The sequence below is a fragment of the Sebastes umbrosus genome, chromosome 3, assembly GCF_015220745.1.
Source record: "Sebastes umbrosus isolate fSebUmb1 chromosome 3, fSebUmb1.pri, whole genome shotgun sequence".
Classification (NCBI taxonomy): Eukaryota; Metazoa; Chordata; class Actinopteri; order Perciformes; family Sebastidae; genus Sebastes; species Sebastes umbrosus.
This window is the reverse complement of record NC_051271.1, coordinates 1,337,747-1,364,149: the sequence shown is the minus strand read 5'-3', so window position 1 is coordinate 1,364,149 and position 26,403 is coordinate 1,337,747. Positions and strand designations below refer to the sequence as shown.

The following is a 26,403-nucleotide window of genomic DNA, read 5'->3' as shown; positions in this document are numbered from 1 at the left end:
TTGAACTGAGTCGAGTCGGCCGACGCCCACTCCACCTCCATCACCCCCCCCTAGTAGTTAGATCTAGATCTAGATCTAGATTCTATATTAATATAGAGATCCAACAGGAGAAGAAGACCAGCGTCCTGCTGCGGAGTTCACAGTTTCAGTTCATCTCTGAGGCTGAAGTCCAGCAGCGTTTCAGATGATTCCACCACAGAAGAAGTGAAGATCTTCTCTCCTTTAAATCCAGACAAGTTCACATCAAACAGAAATAAAAACCTTCCCGTTAACGAGCTTTAAAAACGTGAATAAAATCCTCCGGACTCAAAAGAGAAGAATCTCCCAGGATGAGCTGAAACTGCAGACGGGTTTAAAACCACAGAAGAAGAAGAAAATAGACGTAGTGGACATGCAGCCGAAGACGAAGACGTCCTCGTGTTTCAGGAGGTGAAAGAAAAAGAGTCCAGAGAGTCCAGAGGTCAACGAGACGCCGCCGAGCGCCGTGTGTTTGTGTGTGCGTGTGTGTGCGTGTGTGTCATCATCAGCAGCTTCATTCTTCTTCTGATTGTTCTGTTTCCCTCCAACACACACACACACACACACACACACACACACACACACACACACACACATACACACACACACACAAGCACACACAAGCCCCGCCCACTGCAAACAGAGGGGGGAGGAGGAGGAAACCCCCCCTCCATATAATATACACTGTAAAAAATGAAAATGATTCCTGACATTCCCAGTTTCAGTTGAACATTTGAGAGTTTCTCTGTTATTATAATTCATCATCTGTAACCTCTGATCCTGTTCAGGGCCGCGGGGGGGGGGGCGACTATCACAGGGCTGACACGTAGAGACAGACAACCTAACACACTCACATTCACACCTACAGGACATTTAGAGTCAACAGTTAACCCAACCTGCATGTCTTTGGACTGTGGGAGGAAACCTGAGCCCCCGGAGTAAACCCACACTAACACGGGGAGAACATGTAAACTCTGTTATTATTAGTAGTAGTTTAATTCTATCAATAGATTTCTGTTTGTTATATATAAATATATATAATATAACCAGGGCTGTCAAAGTAAACGCGATAATGTTAATGCAAATTCCACTAATTTCTTTAACGCAGAGTGAAGATCCTGGTATCATAGTAAACTATAAAACCTGATGAATCCATCGGTACCAACCATGTCACACTAGCTCGTCATGAAGGAGGTTAAATAACGCTCCAAACTTGCGCTAAATTTCGGCGAGGAAAAACTGACATGAAAATGCAAAACACTCGCCTGCTAATATTATATGTGTAGGGCTTTCATTGTGAAAGGTGTGAAGAGAAGGAGTGGATGCTGTCGTCATGATTGAAAGGAGTAATAAAGTTGTTGTTGTTTCATAAATATAAAAAGCAACTCTTCGTTCCACACAACGTGATCGGTTGTTAAATATTCTGCCAGCTGGAAGAACATTTAATAAAAAGGTGTTATATTTTTTACAGTGTAGAGTGGCTTCACCAGTCAGCCAATGACGTTAGAGTTTGACAATGATGTCATCAGGGGTGTGAAGGGGGGGGGGAGTTTCCCTTCATTGTTCCTTCACATTCCTGACTGAAGGACAGGAAGTCAGAGACAAACATCCTGGGCACGCACACACACACACACACACACACACACACACACCGACCCGCGCACGTGCACGCACACACACACACACACACACACACACACACACACACACACTGATTTATCAGTTAGTTTATATTTAACCTCTCCTTCAGGTATCAGACTCATCTTTTATAGTGTGATTTTCTTTTTCTACATATTAATGAGTTGTGGATCATAAACATAACAGGGACAGACCTGTCCAATCAGAGGACAGACCTGTCCAATCAGAGGACAGAACAGTCTCGTCCTGTCCAATCAGAGGACAGAACAGTCTCTTCCTGTCCAATCAGAGACAGTCCTGTTCAATCAGAAGACAGAACAGTCTCTTCTTGTCCAATCAGAGACAGTCCTGTCCAATCAGAAGACAGAACAGTCTCTTCCTGTCCAATCAGAGACAGTCCTGTCCAATCAGAGGACAGAACGGTCTCTTCCTGTCCAATCAGAGACAGTCCTGTCCAATCAGAGGACAGAACAGTCTGGTCCTGTCCAATCAGAGGACAGAACAGTCTCTTCCTGTCCAATCAGAGACAGTCCTGTCCAATCAGAGGACAGAACGGTCTCTTCCTGTCCAATCAGAGACAATCCTGTCCAATCAGAGGACAGAACAGTCTCTTCCTGTCCAATCAGAGACAGTCCTGTCCAATCAGAGGACAGAACAGTCTCTTCCTGTCCAATCAGAGACAGTCTTGTCCAATCAGAGGACAGTCCTGTCCAATCAGAGGGCAGAACAGTCTCTTCCTGTCCAATCAGAGACAGTCTTGTCCAATCACAGGACAGTCCTGTCCAATCAGAGGACAGTCCTGTCCAATCAGAGGACAGAACGGTCTCTTCCTGTCCTCAGCGCTACAATCAGCTGATCAGACTGAATCTGTTCTGCAGAGAAATCACATTATCCATCAGTGAGTCAGCAGAGTGCCGAGCATGCTGGGAGTCTGAACTCAGCCCTTCACAATAAAAGCCCTGAGACCTAATCCCTTCACAATAAAAGCCCTGTAAATTTACAGGAAATGTCTTCAGGGAAACATTATATCTGTCTACTCCTCTTCCTCCTCCTCCTCTTACTCCTCTTACTCCTCCTCCTGAGTCATGTGACTCAGTGTCTCATATTCAGTGTTGCATCACACAGACACATTATGATGTCATCACAATGTGACACGGTATTTTAGTTTTTGTCTTATTTCGTCTTTTGTTTGTCGTTGAGCGTCTCTGTCGTCTCTCTGTCTCTGTCTCTATCGTCTCTTTGTCTCTGTCGTCTCTCTGTCTTTGTCTCTGTTGTCCCTCTGTCTTTGTCTCTGTTGTCTCTCTGTCTCTGTCTCTGTCCTCTGTCTCTGCTGTCTTTGGTGCAGATGGACCTCAGGTAACCTGACTTAAGGTGGTATTTTAAGGCGGCGGGGCTCTTACCTGCGAGCGCCTTGATGCGCGAGCGTTCGAAGAGGCGGGCCGAGCTGTTCTCGTTGTCCCAGTCCTCGTCCCAGCGGTTGTTGACCGTGTCATTGTTGGTGCTGCTGTACTGCTGTTGCAGCTCATTGTGGTCGAAATCGGCGGCCACCGTCGTCATCATGACCTTTCACCTCTGACTCACGCCTCAAAGTCAGCGGGGACGCGTCCACATCGGCGGTTTCAGGCCGAGCCCTGCGGGACAGGAAGTCAACATGTTCAATAAATATGATCAGAGAGCACTCTGGGAAATCCATCAGGAGCTCATTAACATATTATGATGACATCAGACTGATGACAACACTGTGTGATGACATCATGTAGATGTGTCCTCACAAAGACACAAAGACTGCAGGTCAACACAAGAGACAACAGTGGTGTCAAAGTAAAAAGTCAGGCGTTCACTGACTGTTGCTTTCTGCAGCTGACTGTCTCTGTTAATGAGGCGTTCACTGACTGTTGCTTTCTGCAGCTGACTGTCTCTGTTAATGAGGCGTTCACTGACTGTTGCTTTCTGCAGCTGACTGTCTCTGTTAATGAGGCGTTCACTGACTGCACTGACTGTCTCTGTTAATGAGGCGTTCACTGACTGTTGGTTTCTGCAGCTGACTGTCTCTGTTAATGAGGCGTTCACTGACTGTTGCTTTCTGCAGCTGACTGTCTCTGTTAATGAGACATGTCTGATGTGTGATGTCATGTGTGATGGTGTGATGTCATGTGTGATGTCGTGCCACGCTGAGCTCCCATTGGCTGCTGGGTCAGCTGACCGGAGCTAATGGAGGAAGTAAACAGCTCCATCACATCAGAGTTATTGGACTGAAGGAGCCATTAGAGCACTCAGACATCCAGAGGACGTCCTCGGGGACACCGCTAATGGCTCCCACTTCCCAGAATCCTCTGCTGCATGATGGAACCTGATCACTGATCAGTCTGAGCCGATGGCTGCAGCGCCTGAGGTCAGAGGTCAGAGGTCGGTAGAGGAACCGAAAAGTGGAAAGTAACCAAGTACATTTACTCAAGGACTACTTTGAGGTACTTGTTCTTTAGTATTTCTACTTCCACTCCACTACATCTCAGAGGTATCTATTGTACTTTATACTCTTCTACATCTCAGAGGTATCTATTGTACTTTATACTCTTCTACATCTCAGAGGTACATATTGTACTTTATACTCTACTACATCTCAGAGGTATCTATTGTACTTTATACTCTACTACATCTCAGAGGTAACTATTGTACTTTATACTCTACTACATCTCAGAGGTAACTATTGTACTTTATACTCTACTACATCTCAGAGGTACATATTGTACTTTATACTCTTCTACATCTCAGAGGTACATATTGTACTTTATACTCTACTACATCTCAGAGGTATCTATTGTACTTTATACTCTACTACATCTCAGAGGTACATATTGTACTTTATACTCTTCTACATCTCAGAGGTACATATTGTACTTTATACTCTACTACATCTCAGAGGTATCTATTGTACTTTATACTCTACTACATCTCAGAGGTAACTATTGTACTTTATACTCTACTACATCTCAGAGGTACATATTGTACTTTATACTCTTCTACATCTCAGAGGTACATATTGTACTTTATACTCTACTACATCTCAGAGGTATCTATTGTATTTTATACTCTACTAGATTTATCTGACAGCTTTAGTTACTTTACTGACACATCTATACTTTTACTGGAGAATACTTTAACTACATTTAGATGATAGTACTGACATACAAGGTTGTAGTGGAGTATTTTCAGTGTGGTATTAGTACTTTTACTGCAGAAAGGATCAGAATACTTCCTCCACCTCTGAGTAAAAGTACTTTCAGTTCGTTACTCTCACACTGTTTACAGACTGCCAATAGGAACGCAGCGTTGCTCTCACACTGTTTATAGTCTCCTATTGATCTGATCGATATTTATCGACCACAGCTGAGTGCAGCTAACGGAGACCTCCTGAGGACATCAGCCTCTTAACGTGATCAACATGAAGGATGAAAAACTATTAAAGTATTTATTACTGAGTATTAAAACTACTCCAACAAGTACAGTTTACTCCAAACAGTAACTTAGGTACACGTAACAGAGTAAAAGTACCTCAGAGTGAAGAGATAGTACAACGTGAAGAACAACCACCCAACCGGGACGCACACAGGACAAAAACAAGCGCACCTCCTGCTTTAACACACTGCTTTCATTCTACATTCATCCCTCTATTATATGTTTAATTTACTGATTTACTTGAGTCAATAAAATATCAAAGTTTACAAGGTGACACAAAGATTATTAATATTTTACATCAGCTCAAATAAAGACACAATTAATCACATTAATGTTTCAAGTTTATTTAAATAACTGACTTTATATTAGATCAATGATTTAACATAAAGTCAGTTGTCTAAATAAATAAATATTATTTAAATAAATAATTATTATTTAAATAAATAAAAAGCCAGTTATTTAAATAAATAACTGACCTTATATTATATCAATGATTTAATATAAAGTCAGTTATTTAAATAAATAAATATTATTTAAATAAATAAAAAGCCAGTTATTTAAATAAATAACTGACCTTATATTAGATCAATGATTTAAAACGATCATTAATAAACTGATTAAGTCTTTTCAGCTCAACTTTGATTAAATTTAATAAAAATAAAACTGAACATGAATGAATAAATAAAACCTTTATTTGCACGTCTTAATGCAAATATTTGTACATATTTCATACTTTTTATATTCTCATTTTCTTATTTTTATTTTAGTACTAGTTAATATTTCTTTACATACTATGTTGTGTTTATATTTTAGCATTACGTACATTATTTATATGTTTACATACTCCTTTATTTCTATTTTATTACATTTCTTTATGTTTGTATAAGAGCAACTGTTATGTCCCATCCTCCCGGGGATAAATAAAGTAGATCAACATATCAATCTATAGTAGATATGATTCTGATATTTCTAAAAGTGAGAAATGTCAAACATAAAAACATAAAAAGTGAATAATAAAAAACAGAGTGAAGAAGGTAGAAAAATAAAAGAGGTTTTCCCTGAAAAAGAAGATAAAAATAGAGTGAAAACTGGGAGGGGGGGGAGACAGGAAGTGCTGGGGCCGCCGCCCCGTCCCTCTGGGACCATCCCCCAACATGACCACACTCAGCTGTTCTACAACTGTTTACTAACTGCTAGCTAACTGCGAGAACATTCCACTTAGAGCATTCAGAGGATGGATGGATCAAACTAGAGACCTAGAGCATTCAGAGGATGGATGCATCAAACTAGAGACCTAGAGTATTCAGAGGATGGATGGATCAAACTAGAGACCTAGAGTATTCAGAGGATGGATGGATCAAACTAGAGACCTAGAGCATTCAGAGGATGGATGGATCAAACTAGAGACCTAGAGCATTCAGAGGATGGATGCATCAAACTAGAGACCTAGAGCATTCAGAGGATGGATGGATCAGACTAGAGACCTAGAGCATTCAGAGGATGGATGGATCAGACTAGAGACCTAGAGCATTCAGAGGATGGATGGATCAAACTAGAGACCTAGAGCATTGAGAGGATGGATGGATCAAACTAGAGACCTAGAGCATTCAGAGGATGGATGGATCAGACTAGAGACCTAGAGCATTCAGAGGATGGATGGATCAGACTAGAGACCTAGAGCATTCAGAGGATGGATGGATCAGACTAGAGACCTAGAGCATTCAGAGGATGGATGGATCAAACTAGAGACCTAGAGCATTCAGAGGATGGATGGATCAGACTAGAGACCTAGAGCATTCAGAGGATGGATGGATCAGACTAGAGACCTAGAGCATTCAAAAATGCAATTCTTGCAGAAATCTAAAAAATGTCAAAACGTTTTTGATCACAGCATGTCTTCTTCTCTGGTGTTCCTCAAGGTCTTGGTGTCTTAATGTGGTATTTTGGAGGGATTATTGATCATTTTTATCAATTCTCCAGTGGGGAAAAATGGTTAAATTTAGCACCAAATCTGTGGAACAAATGGGATCAACCCAAAAATTGCTGCAAAAACTTAAGAGACCTAATAGAGCATGGAGATGACCATCACATACTACTATCATCATGTTCTAAACCCTGATACACTTTTGATGTTTATTTCTGATTAATGACCAGAACAACTTGACCCTCAGTGCTGAGCAGCATCTCAAATTAATTTTCAGGTTCCAGCTTTCAGATGATGTTCACCACTTCTATGTGACATCTACTGTTGACCTGCTATCTCCCCCTAAAGACCCCATGGACCCCCTAAAGAAGACCGGCTCTATTGAGGGTGTCAGGGGGTACAGAATCAGGGACAGCGGTACACCAGCATGCTTTAGTCTAGCTCAGCATGGAGACCATCAAAACGTCTGTTGCATTCTTTAAATACACTGGACAGGAGGGTCTGTGTGTGTTGGGGGGCGGGGGACCTCAGTAAATACCATCAGACATTCTTCATCCTGACAGTCACAGCTGAGGAAACACACAACACACACACACAGGGCAGCCGGTGTGAGTCACCTGTCTCCTAGCAACAGCTGTCTCGCAGGACGACCACACACACACACACACACAGTGATGTTAACATGCTAAGCTAAGCTAACGGCTGCTGGTATCAGTGTGAACATGTGACTCTCAGAGAGGAAGAGGAGAAGAAGAGGGTTTATATCTAGACGTGATATCTAACTGCTCCTTTAAGTATCGGCACAGTTTGACCTTTAACCCTAGAGGACACAGAGAGGTCCTCAGTAAATGTGACGACAACATTAGTTTAACTGCATTGTTTTCTATTTGGGACGTCCTAACCGGACGCACGGTTTCTATTTATTCCAGGTGTCGCTGTTAACAAGCAATCTCTGATTCTCACATAGAGTCCCGTTAACTTTCCTTCAGTAAAGTCAGTCGGAAAGAGAGTCGTACAATATCGAAGCAGCGTTTCAGAGACGTCATTAATACTGTCATTAATACTGTCATTAATACTGTCATTAATACTGTCAGTAATACCGTCAGTAATACCGTCAGTAATACTGTCATTAATACTGTCAATAATACTGTCAATAATACTGTCATTAATACTGTCATTAGTACTGTCAATAATACCGTCATTAATACTGTCAGTAATAGTCATTAATACTGTCATTAATACTGTCAATAATACTGTCAGTAATACTGTCAATAATACTGTCAGTAATACTGTCAGTAATACTGTCATTAATACTGTCAATAATACTGTCATTAATACTGTCAATAATACTGTCATTAATACTGTCAATAATACTGTCATTAATACTGTCAATAATACTGTCATTAATACTGTCATTAATACTGTCATTAATACTGTCAGTAATACTGTCATTAATACTGTCAATAATACTGTCATTAATACTGTCAGTAATACTGTCATTAATACTGTCAATAATACTGTCAGTAATACTGTCATTAATACTGTCAATAATACTGTCATTAATACTGTCAATAATACTGTCAATAATACTGTCAATAATACTGTCATTAATACTGTCAGTAATACTGTCATTAATACTGTCAATAATACTGTCATTAATACTGTCAGTAATACTGTCAGTAATACTGTCATTAATACTGTCATTAATACTGTCATTAATACTGTCAATAATACTGTCATTAATACTGTCAATAATACTGTCAATAATACTGTCAATAATACTGTCATTAATACTGTCAGTAATACTGTCAATAATACTGTCATTAATACTGTCAATAATACTGTCATTAATACTGTCAGTAATACTGTCAGTAATACCGTCATTAATACTGTCATTAATACAGCAATGCAGCAACCTCGTATCTCCAGCCTGTTTTCAGCTTAGTGACGACTCATCTTCATCTGATCTAAGAGGCTTTTTAAAGAGTTTATTCAGCTTCAGGAGGACGAAGAGGATGAAGAGGAGGATTTACTCTTCATCCTTCAGTTAATCACAAACATTCAACATCAACACATCTGGAGATACCTGGTTTCACCTGGACAGGAAGGACCTAGATAAATGTAGTGGAGTATTTAGTACAATAGTTACCTCTGAGATGTAGTGGAGGAGAAGTAGATATACTCTAGTATAAGTACCGTGAATCTGTACTTAATTGTATTGCAGTTACTGTTGTAAAATGAGGTGCGTTTGAATCGTCCACCTGAGAGAGAAGAGGTCTGTGATCACACTAATAGCTCTAAACCAAGATGGAGGAACTCTGGAGCCTCTTCCCTTCATTATTCATGTTAATGAGCGTCAGTCTGGTGAGCTGAGGACACTCAGAGACACTAATATCAGACCTTAAACTAATCATCTGCATTATTGATCACCAGTTATAAAGCGTATCGTGTTTCAGACATTTAAATGTTCAAACAGTAGAATTCATGTTGTTTATTAACGGTCTGATCCATTAACAGACAAACTGCTGAATATCATCATAATAATATTCATAATAATAACACAGGAGTGAGAGTAAATATGGAACGTTTCCATCGTAAACATTTCCTGTAACGCTCACATTGATTATTTCAGAGTATTCCCAGAGGACGCCTACAGACAGGACGCTACTTCCTGTCATGGTTCCATTAACTCTAATGTGTTCTCTGAGTACCTCCGCAGAACGTTTGGAGAACGTACTCTGAAGCTTCAGGAAGACATTAAAATGTTGTGTTTAAGAACATTTATCCAAAGAATAAGACCGTGAGACAAACAACCGACGTCCTGTAAACGTGTTTATGAGCTTTGTTTACATGATGTGGTCCAACATAAGGTTCTCCTACAGTTTGTCCGTCAGACGAGTCGCACGGTTCCTTCACATGAAACTCGTGTTTACAACACGGGGAAGGCGTGGACACGATATGCTCGGCGTTAAAGTGGTTAAGTGGTGAGAACGCCGCCGCTAAGCAACAACAATATTAACGTTACTGTCGGCTAGGGATGCAAAATTACACAAATAATAATCATGACTTCGGGGTTCCCACAGTTAACTGAACATGATCGACTGAGATATTAACGTTTAAAATGTTCTGCTTGTAGAAAACTCTGCAGCAGATCAAATCAAATCAAGCACTTCCTAAACTAAAAGCCACCATCCGGTGATCCAGATGTTTTGGCTTCACTTTTAGGTATAGATATCATCTATACAACCAATGTGTTTATGATTAAAGGTCCCATATCATGCTCATTTTCAGGTGCATACTTGTATTTTGTGTTTCTACTTGAACATGTTTACATGATGTAAACACCTTTATTTTCCTCATACTGTCTGTCTGAATATTCCTGTATTTACCCTCTGTCTGAAACGCTCCGTTTTAGTGCATTTCAACCGAATTGCGTTGTTAGGCAACAGCTTGGGTCCATGTTTACTTCCTGTCAGCTGATGTTATTCACATACACTGCAACAGGAAATAAACTGGGAGTCATTTAGAATGTTTACGTTTAAAACCGTGTAATGGTCTAAATATTGTATATTTGTGACATCACAAATGGACAGAAATCCTGACGGCTTGTTTCAAACGCACAATTTCTAATTATACGACTAAAATTACAATATATTCACTTATTATTAGGGATGCACCGATACCGATACCAGTATCAGGTATCGGGTCCGATACTGTGCTCATGTACTCGTACTCGCAAAACGGCTCCGATACAACGGCACCAATACCACTTTACAGTAGCGCGACGTTAACCTCTCATTACCATCTTTCGGGTCCTCACGCTCCACCTCCCTGACGGTGCGGGTGAAACGGGCTGGTGGTGCGCCCGACCCTGCGGGGACGGGATCCCCCTCAGCCGGCGCGCGCTGGCCCTCACTTTCATTGCACTGCGGGGTTGTGCTTGCACCCTCTGACTCGCGCGTGCGTTAGACTCCTTGGTTCGTGTTTCAAGGCGGGTCGGGTGGGTTGCCAACATCGCCACAGACCTCTGGCGCCTTTTACGGACGCGGCACAACGCGGTTGGGGTGCACTGAGGACAGTCCGCCCCGGTCGACAGTCGCACGGGTAGCAGGGGGCCCCGTAAAGCTGCAGCTGTGAGCCACCTTCACACCCTCCAGCTGGCTGTTAACGAGGGTCTTTTGGCACAGAGAAGTACTCGTATCGGTACTCGTATCGGTACTCGGTATCGGCGAGTACCCAAATGTAAGTACTTGTACTCGGTCTGAAAAAAAGTGGAATCAGTGCAATTATTATGTAGCGAAAAATTAACTTCCATGGCCTCCGACATTTCTGACAACGCCAACAAACACGTCACAACTCGTGAACTCTGACCTTTCAGAAACTTTCCCCTGACGAGGGCGTTCATATGAACTCTATTGGTGAACACGGTAAACACCACCACATCTGAAGGAACCAGTAAAACGTGAAGAAGGTGAACAAGAGAACGTTCTGTAGAGAACCTTCTAAAGTTACAACGCATGATGACTTGCATTATTATCAATGTTTATCTGTTTACTGTTGCTTCCATTCATTAATTTATTCATTCATTCATTGTTTGTTTGTTTGTTTGTTTCCTTTAAAAATTCTGAGCTTCAAACTGAGTTTCATTCGACCAACAAAACCCCAAAATTAAAAGATATATGAATGTAAATGGGTTCTATGGGTACCCACGAGTCTCCCCTTTACATACATGCCCACTTTATGATAATCACATGCAGTTTGGGGCAAGTCATAGTCAAGTCAGCACACTGACACACTGACAGCTGTTGTTGCCTGTTGGGCTGCAGTTTGCCATGTTATGATTGGAGCATATTGTTTTATGCTAAATGCAGTACCTGTGAGGGTTTCTGGATCAATATCTGACATTGATTTGTGTTGTTAACTGATTTACAATAATAAATATATACATACATTTGCATAAAGCAGCATATTTGTCCACTTCCATGTTGATAAGAGGATTAAATACTTGACTAATCTCCTTTAAGGTTAATTTAGAACAGATAAAAACATGATTCAATATTTGAATTGATTGACAGATCTGATTATTATTATTATTATTATTAATAAACATGTTTCTGATTTAACTAATCAGAACGTTTAGAAAACATTCCCAGAATGTTCCAGCAACTAAATATTGATGCTGAGTGTTGAGTTCTGGTTCTGGTTCTGGTTCTGGTGTATAGAGACCTATAGGGATCTATAGAGACCAGTCTGGGGAGGTCTGCAGGTCCAGCCCGGACCCCCCTCCCTGGAGGACCCTGGAGCCGCCCTGCCCTGCGTGACGTCATCACGGTTCTGGAACCTCCATGTTTGTGTTTTGCAGGGATTCACGCAACGTTCACGCAACCACCACCAGTCCACCGGGCCTGCAGAGCCTCCCTCAGCCGGGGGCCGGAGGCTGCAGGCCGGACTAATCCTGCTCATCCTACCGCTGCACAAACACACCAATACCGTGCACTGTTTATTGTCCTGAGCACGCACACACACACTAACACAACACCATCTCCTCTTCCTCCTCCTCCTCTTCCTCCCGCGGCCACGCCTGTTTTTGCGTCCGTGCATGATGGCGCACCGTTATTCTGCTCCATCCTCCATCCGGCCGCCTCTACAGGCTGCTGGGCGGCCGGCTGAGGAGCACCGCGGGCCGGCCACAGAGAGAGAGGGACCGGGAGAGGGACCGGGCCTCCGGGAGGACTCTCTGCTGCAGACCGGAGAGAGAGTCCTCACTCCCGGGTCCCCGACGGGTCTCCGAAGGGGAGTTAACGGAGGATCGGAGGCTTCACCGCTCCAATCACTGCACCGCGACAACACAAACCCAGTAGAACCCAGTAGAACCCAGTACAGACCAGTAGAACCCACTGAGGAGCTGCTTACCTGCTCAGAAGATCACAGCGAGTCTGCGAAGTTGAGCTGAGACGAAGAAGAGTCGGAGACAGAGAGAGGACAGACTGAGAGACAGACAGGAGGAGGAGGAGGAAGAGGAGGAGGGAGCTGCTGCTGCTGCTGCTGCAGGGAATGACGGGAAAGAATCCGCACTGCCCTCCCTCCCTCCCTCCCTCCTCCCCCCCTCCTCTCCTCCTCCTCCTCCTCCTCTTCCTCTTCCTCCTCCCCTCCTCCTCCCTTCTCCTCCTCCTCCTACTCCTCTCCTCTTCCCCCCTCCCCTCCTCCTCCTCCCTCCTCTCCTCCTCTCCTCCTCCTCCTCTCCTCCTCCCTCCTCCCTCCTCTCCTCTCCTCCCTCCTCCTCCTCCTCTTCCTCCTCCTCCCTCCTCTCCTCTTCCTCCTCCTCCTCCTCCCTCCTCTCCTCTCCTCCCTCCTCCTCCTCTTCCTCCTCCTCCCTCCTCTCCTCTCCTCCCTCCTCCTCCTCCTCTTCCTCCTCCTCCTCCCTCCTCTCCTACCTCATCCTCCTCCCTCCTCTTCTCTCCTCCCTCCTCCTCCTCTTCCTCCTCCCCTCCAGTCTGCATCAGTTCGGGTCTAGGTCTAGGGTCTAAGTCTAGACTTAGACCCTAGACCTAGACCTAGATCTAGATCTAGCGCCTCCTGCAGGCTGCAGAGTTCTCTACAGCCACCAGATGAACATGTTGATCTGTCCTGATGGAGGCGCTAGAGACGGAGAGGAAGGGGTTGATCCTCTAGATCTAGATCTAGATCTAAGTCTAGACTTAGACCCTAGACCTAGATCTAGGTCTAAATCTAGGTCTAGGTCTAGACCTAGATCTAGACCTAGATCAGGGGTCAGCAACCTTTACTATCAAAGAGCCCTTTTAGGTAAATAAACAAAACTAAAATCTGTCTGGAGCCACAAAACATGTGGTCATCGTGATGAAGGTAACACAGTTTATAGTCTCAGTATATAGAATATCAGTCTAATGCAGTGAGGGCCAAAGAGACAATGTACTACGCAGTATTAGGACCACATTGAGGGAAAACACATCTGAGATTTACACAATAAAGTCAGAATATTAAAAAGTAGTAATATTACGAGAATAAAGTCATAACTTTACGGAAAAAAGAAAATAACACGTAAATATTACGACTTTTTTTCTCGTAAACCTTTGATTTTATTCTCGTAATATTACGACTTTATTCTCGAAATCTCAGATACATTTTTTTCCTCAATGTGGCCCTAATACTCCGTCATACCGTCGTACCATAGAACAATGATAAATAAAAATGAAAATTCCCACAACCAACAGTTAGTGTAGTGCCTGCATTATAGAGGTAGCGTAGATTACTACTGTTATATATTACCAGCATGATATGATCTAGATCCAGATTTAATTCAAGCTAACTGATAAATAAAGATTGTTTATGATAACGTTTTAGTGTGTGTATGTAACCTCTGGTTTATAGAGGCACATGCACATTCAACAACAAAACTAGCCCAAATAACAGTTACAACCTATTCAGCATCCTGCTAACATATTAAAAACGTATGTTTGCGTTAATGTTACCCAACTGAACACTGCTAACAGCTAACACTGCTGGTAAACACGAAGTCAGAGACGGGCATCAACAGTGTTCTAAGTTAGCTTGCTCTTAAAGGGACTGTTTGTTAGAATCAGAAATGTCTTGTTAACAGCTTCACCTGTGTCCGTTAAGTCAACTAAAGTCAGCGTCCTGTTGCTGGCGCTTGTGCTCGCTCTACATAGACATGAAGGAGCATCTCTCAACACAGTGAGGAGACACACGTCAGCTAAAAGCACCATATCACTCTATATTTCAGCTGCTTGGCAGTAATGTTAGCTGACCAGACCAAGGTCTCTCCATGAATCAATGCTGATCCTAGTGTTGGCTTTTCCTGCCTCAGCCTCCCGACCGCGGCCGGAGGGAACGGGGGAGACGCCGGAGTTTTGGTCGGAGACGATAACGTTTCTCTCTGCAGAGCCCCGTCACTTCACAAGACACGGGAAACCTCTGTTGGTCTGGAGGAGCTGCAGCAGTTATTTCTGCACAAACGTCCACTGAACATTCACTAGATATTCTCAGAGCTAAACTAACTCTTCTGCAGTGTGGAGTGAGCAGCATGCACGTGAGAGGTGGCGAGAGAAGGAGCGCGGTTCTAGGATGTTCTGCTAACATTAGAAGAACACTGAATGAGAGACAGCTAGCTTTACCACAGTGACCAACGTTAGCTAATGAATCATTTCTTGTCCTTCACCTCTTAAACAGCATTAGTGACCCGTCCAGATGGAAAGTACCAATAACTACAACGTTACACGTCCATCCTGGCAGCAGTATGAGGGATGGAGTCTCCACCAGACAGAACGTTATGTAGCTAAACATCTCTAAAGTAAGAGACAACTTTTCAACTAGCAAGCTATGCTAGCTAACGCTGTCCGTCTATCGCTGTCAACTCCTTGATCATAACAGAATATAGGAACCTTCATCACTGCTCAGTGCTCATTTTACAAAGGTCACCACAAGACAGCGTGTTCTTTGTTTAGATTATCAAACACTGGATCAAAGATTTTGGGTTCGGGCTGTCAGCGTTAGCTGGCGTAGCTAGCACGCTAGCGAGCCTTGACTTTCCCAGGATGAGACAGAATTGCATAGTGAAAGCAAAGTTTATGGGAAACCAATCTAAACACACATTATATAACATAAAGGACACACTGTCTTGTGGTGGCCTTTCTAAAATGAGCAGTGGTTAGTTACTATATTGTGTTATGATCAAGGAGTTGATAAGCTAGCGTTGAAACGTTGTCTTCTTCCACTGAAGTGATTGAATTATTGCAGCAGCTGCTGTATACGGCTCACACGGCCTAAGACTTGCAGTTTGTATATACAGTATATTTTAGTTTTTTCTCCTTTGAGAGATGATCTAAACACTTATGGGTTGTAAAAGATAAAGATTTGACAGGCTTGTGCGGTAGCTGGAGTTCCTGGTGTTAGCCGCCATGTTGGTACAGTGTTTTGCCTCCAGGCTCTGAGCCAGTGACTGAAAACTATGAATTAGAGGACATTTTGAAGAGAATTTCTAGGAACCAAAGATGATAGATCACTACAGGGATGACGTATTCCTGTAGTCCAACAGGAAGTGATCATCTCCCTGGTTCCCTCCACTAACAGGAAGTGATCATCTCCCTGGTTCCCTCCACTAACAGGAAGTGATCATCTCCGGGCGCCTGGGTTAGCTCAGTTGGTAGAGCGGGCGTCCATGTATCAAGGCTTGGTCCTGACCGCGGCGGCCCGGGGTTCGAATCCGGCCTGTGGCCCTTTCCGCATCCACTCTCTCTCTCTCCCCCCTTTCAAGACTCTATCCACTGTCCTCAATAAAAATGGAAAAATGCCACCCAAAAAATAACTTTAAAAAAAAGAGGAAGTGATCATCTCCCTAGTTCCCTTCCCTCCACTAACAGGAAGTGATCATCTCCCTAGTTCCCTTCCCTCCACTAACAGGAAGTGATCATCTCCCTAGTTCCCTTCCCTCCACTAACAGGAAGTGATCATCTCCCTGGTTCCCTCCACTAACAGGAAGTGATCATCTCCCTGGTTCCCTCCACTAACAGGAAGTGATCATCTCCCTGGTTCCCTCCACTAACAGGAAGTGATCTTCTCTCTGGTTCCCTTCCCTCTACTAACAGGAAGTGATCATCTCCCTGGTTCCCTCCACTAACAGGAAGTGATCATCTCTCTGGTTCCCTTCCCTCTACTAACAGGAAGTGATCATCTCCCTGGTTCCCTCCACTAACAGGAAGTGATCTTCTCTCTGGTTCCCTTCCCTCTACTAACAGGAAGTGATCTTCTCCCTGGTTCCTTCCACTAACAGGAAATGATAATCTCCCTGGTTCCCTCCACTAACAGAAAGTGATCAACTCCTTGGTTCCCTCCACTAACAGGAAGTGATCATCTCCCTGGTTCCCTCCACTAACAGGAAGTGATCATCTCCCTGGTTCCCTCCACTAACAGGAAGTGATCTTCTCTCTGGTTCCCTTCCCTCTACTAACAGGAAGTGATCATATCCCTGGTTTCCTTCCCTCTACTAACAGGAAGTGATCTTCTCCCTGGTTCCTTCCACTAACAGGAAGTGATAATCTCCCTGGTTCCTTCCACTAACAGGAAGTGATCTTCTCCCTGGTTCCTTCCACTAACAGGAAGTGATCTTCTCTCTGGTTCCTTCCACTAACAGGAAGTGATAATCTCCCTGGTTCCTTCCACTAACAGAAAGTGATCATCTCATAAACATAAGGCTGTAAAGGAGGACGAGTCGGCGTGACGCCGTTTAGTTGTCTCATTTAGCCGCTTGTTAGCAACCGTCTTTTTTAAAACTCACCAGTAGGATATTTATTGACGTATTTTATATCGTAGAACAAAACGTTAAAATCTCTGCAGCTTGTGTTAACCACAGACCTTATTTCAGACATCTAACTAAAAACACATTGACTTCCAGACGAAGGAACAGGAAGTGACATCATGCTGACTCATTTCTGGGTTTTAGGACTCATTCCTGCAACTTTCTATTGAAAGACGCTGAGTCACGGGTCTTGGGGTACGGGGTATAACACATGCGCAGTGTAACTGGAGCTGTGTTCGTGCGTTGCTATTGGCTCAATTTCGGCGAGTGCAGATCAGATTTTACTGTGCATGTTGTTGAACCCCCAAAGATACGACGCGTTGATGACGCGTGACCTCTCCTCTTTTCACCCTCCTTGCTGGGAACAAGGAAAAGGAACAACTGTCATTTTGTGGGTTTCGACAGCTGCTGAGGCTCCTGGGTAATGTAGTATTTAGAGAAAAACATTGTGCTTGATGAGCAGAAGCTGACAGTGTGGTTCCAAAAGGAAACTTCCTGAGAACATGAGAACATGTTGTGTAAAGTGATCCGTGCTGACGGTCAGCACCGAGCCCATTACTCCTCTGATGGAGCACTCTAACCACGTCTGATGGAAAACACTAACGAGAGCTGTGATTGGATAAACACACTCAGAGTGCATCAGAGAACAGCAGCTACATACCTGAGTGCTGCTGTCAGGGACTGTTTTCATATCGATTCAGAATTTAGTCCATAAAATGTTAAGAAGAGACCATCTGAGTGAGTCCCACACTTTGTCCTCAATACTTCACTCAACGGGTCAGAAATCACTAGAACAGTTCAGACATTCTGGTTTTGTGTGTCCAGCTTTGGAGCTTTCGATAGAGCGCTCACTACCCTTTAAATCTGCATGACAACACATCATCAACACATTTTTCATTTGTTTTTATTAAACTTTGTGATAAATAGAAAATAAAAGACGAGGATCACAGATCGCTGGGAACATAAACTGAAAATTTCCTCACAGAGAAAAAGAGCAGAGAGACGAGGAGCTGTCAGAAGTCCAACCACTCCCTCATGTAGATGCAGTTGGACGGAGAGATTTCTCCTCCTTCGTGACAGTCGTCAAACACCTGACCACAGGAAACAGGAAGTTAGGATCAACCATGGAAACGGTTCTGGCTAGAGAGGATCCGTCTGGTGTAAATATGACGTCACGTTCTCGGCGAGAGAAGACTTGTGTTAACGTTGTAAACAGATAAAATCATGTAGAAACTCCTTCAGCACAGACTCCACCTCGCTGCTCCGCCGTTCCTCGCTGGGAGCCAACACCAACACCACGCTGCTGGAGGTCCAGGCCGTATTACTGGGCCCGCTGGAGGGAAGGGAGGCACGGGAGAACCAGAACCAGGACTGAGCGGGGCAGACTGTCAGACCCTGCTGCAGTAAAATGAGAGGTTTTCTAAAGGGACTCTGGTGCTCGGAACCACTACCGCTGTTTCTCACAGGGACCGCCAAAACCAATGATAATGAAATAAATATTAACCTTGAACTTGATTCATGACTTAATCTAAAACAAATTAACATTTAACAAAACTGCAAATTCAACCTTCCTACAAGTGTCGAGATACAGGACGCCTGCAGAACGTAAACGCACGAACACAAACTCTAGCCAGAGTTTTACACAAGACGGATCCCTTCTAGCCAGAACTCATGGAAACCCTCTGATCTGGTCCTTTAAAACTGATCACATGTTGCGTTACCGGGCAGAGTCCGCAGGGCGTCCTGACGAGGCCGGTGGCTTGGATGATGGGGTTGACGCCGCGGTAAAGTTTCATCTGTCCGTCCACGCTGCCCACCGTTCCCTCCTTGGCGGCGATGACAGTCACCTCCACCTTCCCGTCGTAGATCAGCGTGTTCAGGATGGTCTCGATGTCGTCCATGGACAGATCCACCTGTAGTCAAGACAAAGAGTCACACTAAGATATGAAGTAAATCATGTGGATCAGCAGGTCGGTGTTGGTGGCGTGTGATGTCATAAAACGGGGCGGGGCTGTGAGAGCTTCACCTTGCTGATTCCCAGCTCACAGATGTACTTCCAGACTTCATGCGAGGTGGCGAACGAGCTGTTCCTCTGGACCATGGGACTCTGTTTGCTGTCCCTCGCCACTTCAGCCTGAACACACAACACAGACGGAGGGTCATGTGACATGTCATGTGTGCAACAAAGATATCTGTGCACATCGAATACGGAGTAACAGCAGCACTAGAATACGGAGTAACAGCGGCAGTAGAATACGGAGTAACAGCGGCAGTAGAATACGGAGTAACAGCGGCACTAGAATACGGAGTAACAGCGGCACTAGAATACGGAGTAACAGCGGCACTAGAATACGGAGTAACAGCGGCACTAGAATAAGGAGTAACAGCGGCAGTAGAATAAGGAGTAACAGCGGCACTAGAATACAGAGTAACAGCGGCAGTAGAATACGGAGTAACAGCGGCAGTAGAATAAGGAGTAACAGCGGCAGTAGAATAAGGAGTAACAGCTGCAGTAGAATACGGAGTAACAGCGGCAGTAGAATAAGGAGTAACAGCGGCAGTAGAATACGGAGTAACAGCTGCACTAGAATACGGAGTAACAGCAGCACTAGAATACGGAATAACAGCTGCACTAGAATACGGAGTAACAGCTGCACTAGAATACGGAGTAACAGCTGCACTAGAATACGGAGTAACAGCGGCAGTAGAATACGGAGTAACAGCGGCACTAGAATACAGAGTAACAGCGGCAGTAGAATACGGAGTAACAGCGGCACTAGAATAAGGAGTAACAGCGGCACTAGAATACGGAGTAACAGCGGCAGTAGAATACGGAGTAACAGCGGCACTAGAATAAGGAGTAACAGCGGCAGTAGAATAAGGAGTAACAGCAGCACTAGAATACAGAGTAACAGCGGCAGTAGAATACGGAGTAACAGCGGCAGTAGAATACGGAGTAACAGCGTCAGTAGAATAAGGAGTAACAGCGTCAGTAGAATAAGGAGTAACAGCGTCAGTAGAATAAGGAGTAACAGCAGCAGTAGAATATGGAGTAACTGGTCTGACAGATCATCTCAAATCAAATAATGTTGATATTAAAAGGCGTTTAAATAAAGTTTTGTACCTTGCTCTGAAGGAACTTGAAGCACTGCTGGTTGAGAACTTCGACAAACTCAGACTCAAAGTCCTGGTCGCTGTACCAGGCGCCCCCCGTCACCGAGCGGTCCGGCTGCAAGTTGTACAGCATGTACACCTTCTTCTTAGATGCCTGCACATAAACATGAAACGGTCAGACAGGAAACCACCTCGTATCTCCACGGGGTCAGCCGATCAGGAACAACAGCTGATGTTTGTTTTTAACATTTTAAACTCACAGCGACAGATTTGACGGCTTTGATGAGTTTCTTGCTCTCCAGGTTCTTCAGGATCTTGTTGACCTCAGTCAGAGGGAGGTTGCTCTTAAAGCGGATATCTCTGCTCCAGATCCCTGCAGCACAACACTACCATTAGTTTATAGTGTTTATATCAGACTACCGTTAGTTTATACTCATTTATAATCAGACGTTCTTCGCCCGTTGAAATCTTTCAAAGCGAGCCACAGGAATAAATAGAAACGTGGCTTTTGCAGCGCTTTGTCACTCTCGGCCAGTTAGTTCATTCCAATAGAAAACATGCGATCAAACTGATTTAGTCACTGACGGTTGCTTGCGTTACATTCTGTTTGGAGGGTGTAATATGTAGCCTACATCCCGATACGTTAGACCTCTCTGAGTTGTACACATTATATCCCCTCTAGATTTTTTTTGTGAACCCCCAACCTAAAGTTCAAACTGCACCTTTCAACCTTGACAAAGGCAGCGCAGACCAGATCCACTTCTTCCCTTCTTGTCTTTCACAATAAAAGCTCTTGACATATAATACTCACAGGCGAGTATTTCAGTTGTTAATTCGTCACGCCCCCCGGTGAGTAAAGGCCTTAACCTTAGAAGATACCAATGTGATGTGTCTGCTGAAGTTAACTGGTATATTAACTTGTGAATGTATTTCATCATGAAGACATCTACTGATGTCAAGGATGAACAGTTTTACTGATGAACGGTTGTTTGAAGACTTGAATGACGACTCGACCCTCTAACGTGTAGAAACAGGAAACAGCGGTCAGCATCAGCTCTGTGTGAACTCCCGATAACGTTTCTTACCTTTGTTTCCTGCGTCCTCAATGACCTGATAAACCAGCTTCTCCTGGTTGTCTGAACCTTTCATCTTACTGAAACACAACAACAACAACAACAACAACAACAACAACAAGAGGTCAGGAGGCCCACAATCATTTAAACAGACATTCCATAATATTCGGCGTTACCTGGCGCTCTGCATGTCCTTCATCCTGTACAGGAGACCTGAACTGTTCCTCAGCAGGTCCAGCTGACCCTGGAATCAATCACACTGATCAGAAACACTATCGACCAATGAGGAGAGAGGAGTGAGCAGTGACATCATCGTGATGAGACTGACCAATGACAGCAGTTTGTTGATGGCCATGGCTCTCTGCGCGGGCTCCAGTTGAGGCATGTCATTCTGGATCACCTGGTCGGTGATACCGTGAGGAAACTGCTGACACAGGTCTTTGATCCTAAACACACAAAATGTTGGATTATTATTAAAAATTAATTTTATGTATATATATATAGACTGTATATAGAGTTTGCTGTTACAGAATGTATATAAAGATGGATGACAGTCATTTTAACAAATGTAAACAATATTCTATATACTGTATATTAGACAGGTTTTTATTCTGTATGGCTGAACCTAACGACTGTTTACATTAATAATATGAATTGACTAATTGTTAAATCTATAAAATATCCCATGAAGTCTTCAGTATAAAACAGAACATCTTTTGATTTGATTCATTTTCTGCTGACACCTTTTAGTATTATTATTATTATTATTAATATTATTATTATTATTATTATTACTGTAACTCTGTATTATTTTGGTTTAAACGTTGTTCAGTTGTCTTTAGGACATCTTTGTTTAGTTGTCTTTAGGACATCGTTGTTCAGTTGTCTTTAGGACATCGTTGTTCAGTTGTCTTTAGGACATCTTTGTTTAGTTGTCTTTAGGACATCTTCGTTGAGTCGTCGTTAGGACATCTTTGTTGAGTCGTCGTTAGTACATCTTCGTTGAGCCGTCGTTAGGACATCTTCGTTGAGCCTTCGTTAGGACATCTTCGTTGAGCCGTCGTTAGGACATCTTCGTTGAGCCGTCGTTAGGACATCTTCGTTTAGTCGTCGTTAGGACATCTTCGTTGAGTCGTCGTTAGGACATCTTCGTTGAGTCGTCGTTAGGACATCTTCGTTGAGTCGTCGTTAGGACATCTTCGTTGAGTCGTCGTTAGGACATCTTCGTTTAGTCGTCTTTAGGACATCTTCGTTTAGTCGTCTTTAGGACATCTTCGTTTAGTCGTCTTCAGGCACATCTACGTTTATTCGTCGTTAGGACATCTTCGTTTAGTCGTCGTTAGGACATCTACGTTTAGTCGTCTTTAGGACATCTTTGTTTAGTCGTCTTTAGGACATCTTTGTTTAGCTGTCTATAGGACATCTTTGTCAGTTGTTTAGTCGTCTTCAGGACATATTTGTTTAGTTGTTTAGTCGTCTTCAGGACCTCTTTGTTTAGTCGTCTTTAGGACATCTTTGTTTAGATGTCTTCAGGACATCTTTGTTTAGATGTCTTTAGGACATCTTTGTTCAGTTGTCTTCAGGACATCTTTGTTTAGTCGTCTTCATGACATCTGTTCAGTCGTCTTTAGGACATCTTTGTTGAGTTGTCTTCAGGACATCTTTGTTTAGTCGTCTTCATGACATCTGTTCAGTCGTCTTTAGGACATCTTTGTTGAGTTGTCTTCAGGACATCTTTGTTCAGTTGTCTTTTGGACATCTTTGTTCAGTTGTCTTTTGGACATCTTTGTTCAGTTGTCTTTTGGACATCTTTGTTCAGTTGTCTTTTGGACATCTTTGTTCAGTTGTCTTTAGGACATCTTTGTTGAGTTGTCTTTAGGACATCTTTGTTCAGTTGTCTTTAGGACATCTTTGTTCAGTTGTCTTCAGGACATCTTTGTTCAGTTGTCTTTAGGACATCTTTGTTCAGTTGTCTTCAGGACATCTTTGTTCAGTTGTCTTGAGGACATCTTTGTTCAGTTGTCTTCAGGACATGTTTAGTTGTCTTCAGGACATCTGTCTACCTGCTCAGGTGAATCTATTCTAAACACATCTTCAGTGTTTCCTGCTTCCAGACAGGAGCTCGTGTATTTAACCACAGCAGAGGAACATTTAAACCAAAATAATCCCAACAGATTAAGTCTCTTGTTTTCTGGATTAAACGAGTTATTAAAACATGAGTCTACATCTGTAAGAACATTTCGGCTCCACATTCAAACCACCAAGCAGAACTTTAACCATGAAGTGTCTGTCCATCCTGTGATGCTGAGACAACCTTTCATCATTATAACACAGTTAAAGATGATAGAAAATGTTCAGATTATGGTTAAATAGTAAACTGGGAGGGCTGGCTGAAAAGCCGAATTTACAATAACTTCACCAGGTTTCATAAAATGTATTTAATCTCTGAATATAACTTGTGTGTGTCTGATGATGAGCGAGTAAACACTAAATGTGATAGAAAGTGGACGGAGTTCGGCTCAGCTCGCTACCTGCCGGAGGACTCACCTGTTCTCCACCTCCGCAGAGTCTGGAGGACTCATCTCCTTCTTCACCTTCACATCCGACATTTACACAGTTTCTCTGTCTTCTGTCTGAGCTGCTGGGAATGTTAGTTAGCCTGTTAGCCTGCTAGCCTGCTAGCCTGTTAGCATGGGAGCTAATGTTATCATGCTAGTTCAGGGTCCTCACAAGTTAGTGGCAGCGTCCTGACAACTGCCTGTTCAGAATATCACCATGGGGCGTTTATGGAACTTAAAGGTCCCATATTATAAAACATGAAAACATGAATATTTTACTTATATTTTTCTGATTTTTTTACTAATATGTTTTCTGATATTTTGGGGTTATTTCAAGTCAAGTCAAGTCAATTTTATTTGTATCGCCCAAAATCACCAATCCGCCCCAAGGGGCTTTACAACCTGTACAGGATAAGACACCCTCTGTTCATCACTTTAATGTTGCAGCTGGTAAAGATGGAGCTACTTTTTCTGACATTTTACTAATATTTTTCCTGATATTTTATTAATATTTTTCTGTTAGTTTACTAATATTTTTCTTATATTTTACGAATATTTTTTCTGATATTTTACCACAATTCTTCAGATTTTTTACATATATTTTTTTCTGATATTTTACGAATATTTGCTGATATTTTACGTATATTTCTTCTGATATTTTTGGAATATTTTTCTGATATTTTACCACAATTTTTTCTGATATTTTAAATATATTTTTTCTGATATTTTACGAATATTTGCTGATATTTTACGAATAGTTTTTCTGATATTTTTGGAATATTTTTCAGATTTTTTACTAATATGTTTTCTGATATTTTACGAATATTTTTTTCTAATATTTTACGAATATTTTTCAGATTTTTTACCACAATTTTTCTGATATTTTAAATATATTTTTTCTGATATTTTACGAATATTTGCTGATATTTTACGAATATTTTTTCTGATATTTTTGGAATATTTTTCTGATTTTTTACGAATATTTTTTCTAATATTTTACGAATATTTTTTCTGATATTTTACCACAATATTTCTGATATTTTACATATGTTTTTTCTGATATATTATGAATATCTTCTGACATTTTACTAATATTTTTTCTGATATTTTACGAATATTTTTCTAATAGTTTACTTATATTTTTCTGATAGTTTACTAATATTTTTCTGATATTTTACTATTATATTTTCTGATATTTTACAAATATTTTTCTGATATTTTACTTATATTTCTTCTCATATTCTACTAATATTTTTCTGATATTTTACGAATATTTTTCTGATATTTTGGGGTTATTTCAAGTCATGTGAAGTCAATTTTATTTGTATAGCCCAAAATCACCAATCTGCCTCAGGGGGCTTTACAACCTGTACAGGATACGCGTTTTTCATGTTTTTTTTATTATAAAGCAGGTTTAAGTTCTATATAAATACTGTGAAAGTATCAAAACACTCAATCCACAGGGAAATACACACAGCCCGCATTCAGAAACTCTGCATTTGAAACAAGCCGTCAGGATTTCTGCCCATTCATACTGATTAGTACTAAACTCAGACACAAGCTGAAATCATAAATTACCAGTGTATTTCTATAAGTATAAGGTATGAAAGAAGATAATATCAATATAATACGCTCGATCAATCCACCCACACACTCATTTAGACTCATTATGGTCATTTGGGAAAGAAACGTTTATTCTATCAATTGATAAAAAGGGCATACCATAAGTTTGTTTAGAGACATGATAACACACATTAATTGAAATATTAAAGGTCCCATATTGTAAAAAGTGAGATTTTCATGTGTTTTATATTATAAAGCAGGTTTAAACGCTATATAAATACTGTGAAAGTATCAAAACACTCAATCCTTGGAGAAATACACAGCCCGTATTCAGAAACTCTGCATTTGAAACAAGCCGTCAGGATTTCTGCCCATTTGTGATGTCACAAATATACAATATTTAGACCCTTCACACAATTTTAAACGTAAACATTCTAAATGTGTCCCAGTTTATTTTCCTGGTTGCAGTGTATGTGAATGTCATCAGCTGACAGGAAGTAAACATGGACCCAAGCTGTTGCCTAGCAACGCAATTCCGTTGCAATTCCGTCAAAATGCGCTAAAACGGAGTGTTTCAGACAGAGGGTGAATACAGGTGTATTCAGTCAGACAGTATGAGGAAAATAAAGTTGTTTTTTTAACATTACAGCATGTAAACATGTTCTAGTAGAAACACAAAATACAAGTATGAACCTGAAGATGAGCATGATGTGGGAGCTTTAAAGA

General features: G+C 42.1%; 3 protein-coding genes across 3 annotated transcripts in view; 1 reads left to right on the top strand and 2 right to left on the bottom strand.

The window, feature by feature from the left end:
- LOC119484977 (spectrin beta chain, non-erythrocytic 1-like) overlaps positions 1–13,129 on the bottom strand; it is a 36,265-nt gene extending 23,136 nt beyond the window's left edge. Inside the window, 2 exon segments of the mRNA XM_037764176.1 lie at positions 3,057–3,287; positions 12,950–13,129. Coding sequence (XP_037620104.1) covers positions 3,057–3,216 — 160 coding nt within the window. The 5' untranslated portion in view covers positions 3,217–3,287; positions 12,950–13,129.
- The window catches only part of LOC119484981 (NACHT, LRR and PYD domains-containing protein 12-like), a 956,516-nt gene that overhangs the window by 257,117 nt on the left and 672,996 nt on the right, over positions 1–26,403 (top strand). The gene's annotated exons all lie outside the window — the stretch shown is intronic.
- polr3f (polymerase (RNA) III (DNA directed) polypeptide F) lies at positions 18,256–24,334 on the bottom strand. The gene is made up of 9 exons (XM_037764294.1): positions 24,104–24,334; positions 21,885–22,002; positions 21,733–21,800; positions 21,569–21,636; positions 20,744–20,856; positions 20,494–20,637; positions 19,396–19,503; positions 19,091–19,282; positions 18,256–18,460 (listed from the first exon to the last, which is right to left on the bottom strand). The coding sequence occupies exons 1-9, from the start codon at positions 24,163–24,165 to the stop codon at positions 18,383–18,385; spliced, it is 951 nt and encodes a 316-aa protein (XP_037620222.1). The 5' UTR covers positions 24,166–24,334; the 3' UTR covers positions 18,256–18,382.

Bases quoted from the DNA above. Each gene is read 5' to 3' on its own strand.
- polr3f (XM_037764294.1), bottom strand. From the start codon at position 24,165: ATGTCGGATGTGAAGGTGAAGAAGGAGATGAGTCCTCCAGACTCTGCG. The intron at 21,801-21,884 runs GTCAGTCTCATC...GATTGATTCCAG, and splicing joins TCAACAAACTGCTGTCATTG to GGTCAGCTGGACCTGCTGAG. The intron at 21,637-21,732 runs GTAACGCCGAAT...GTTGTGTTTCAG, and splicing joins AAGGACATGCAGAGCGCCAG to TAAGATGAAAGGTTCAGACA.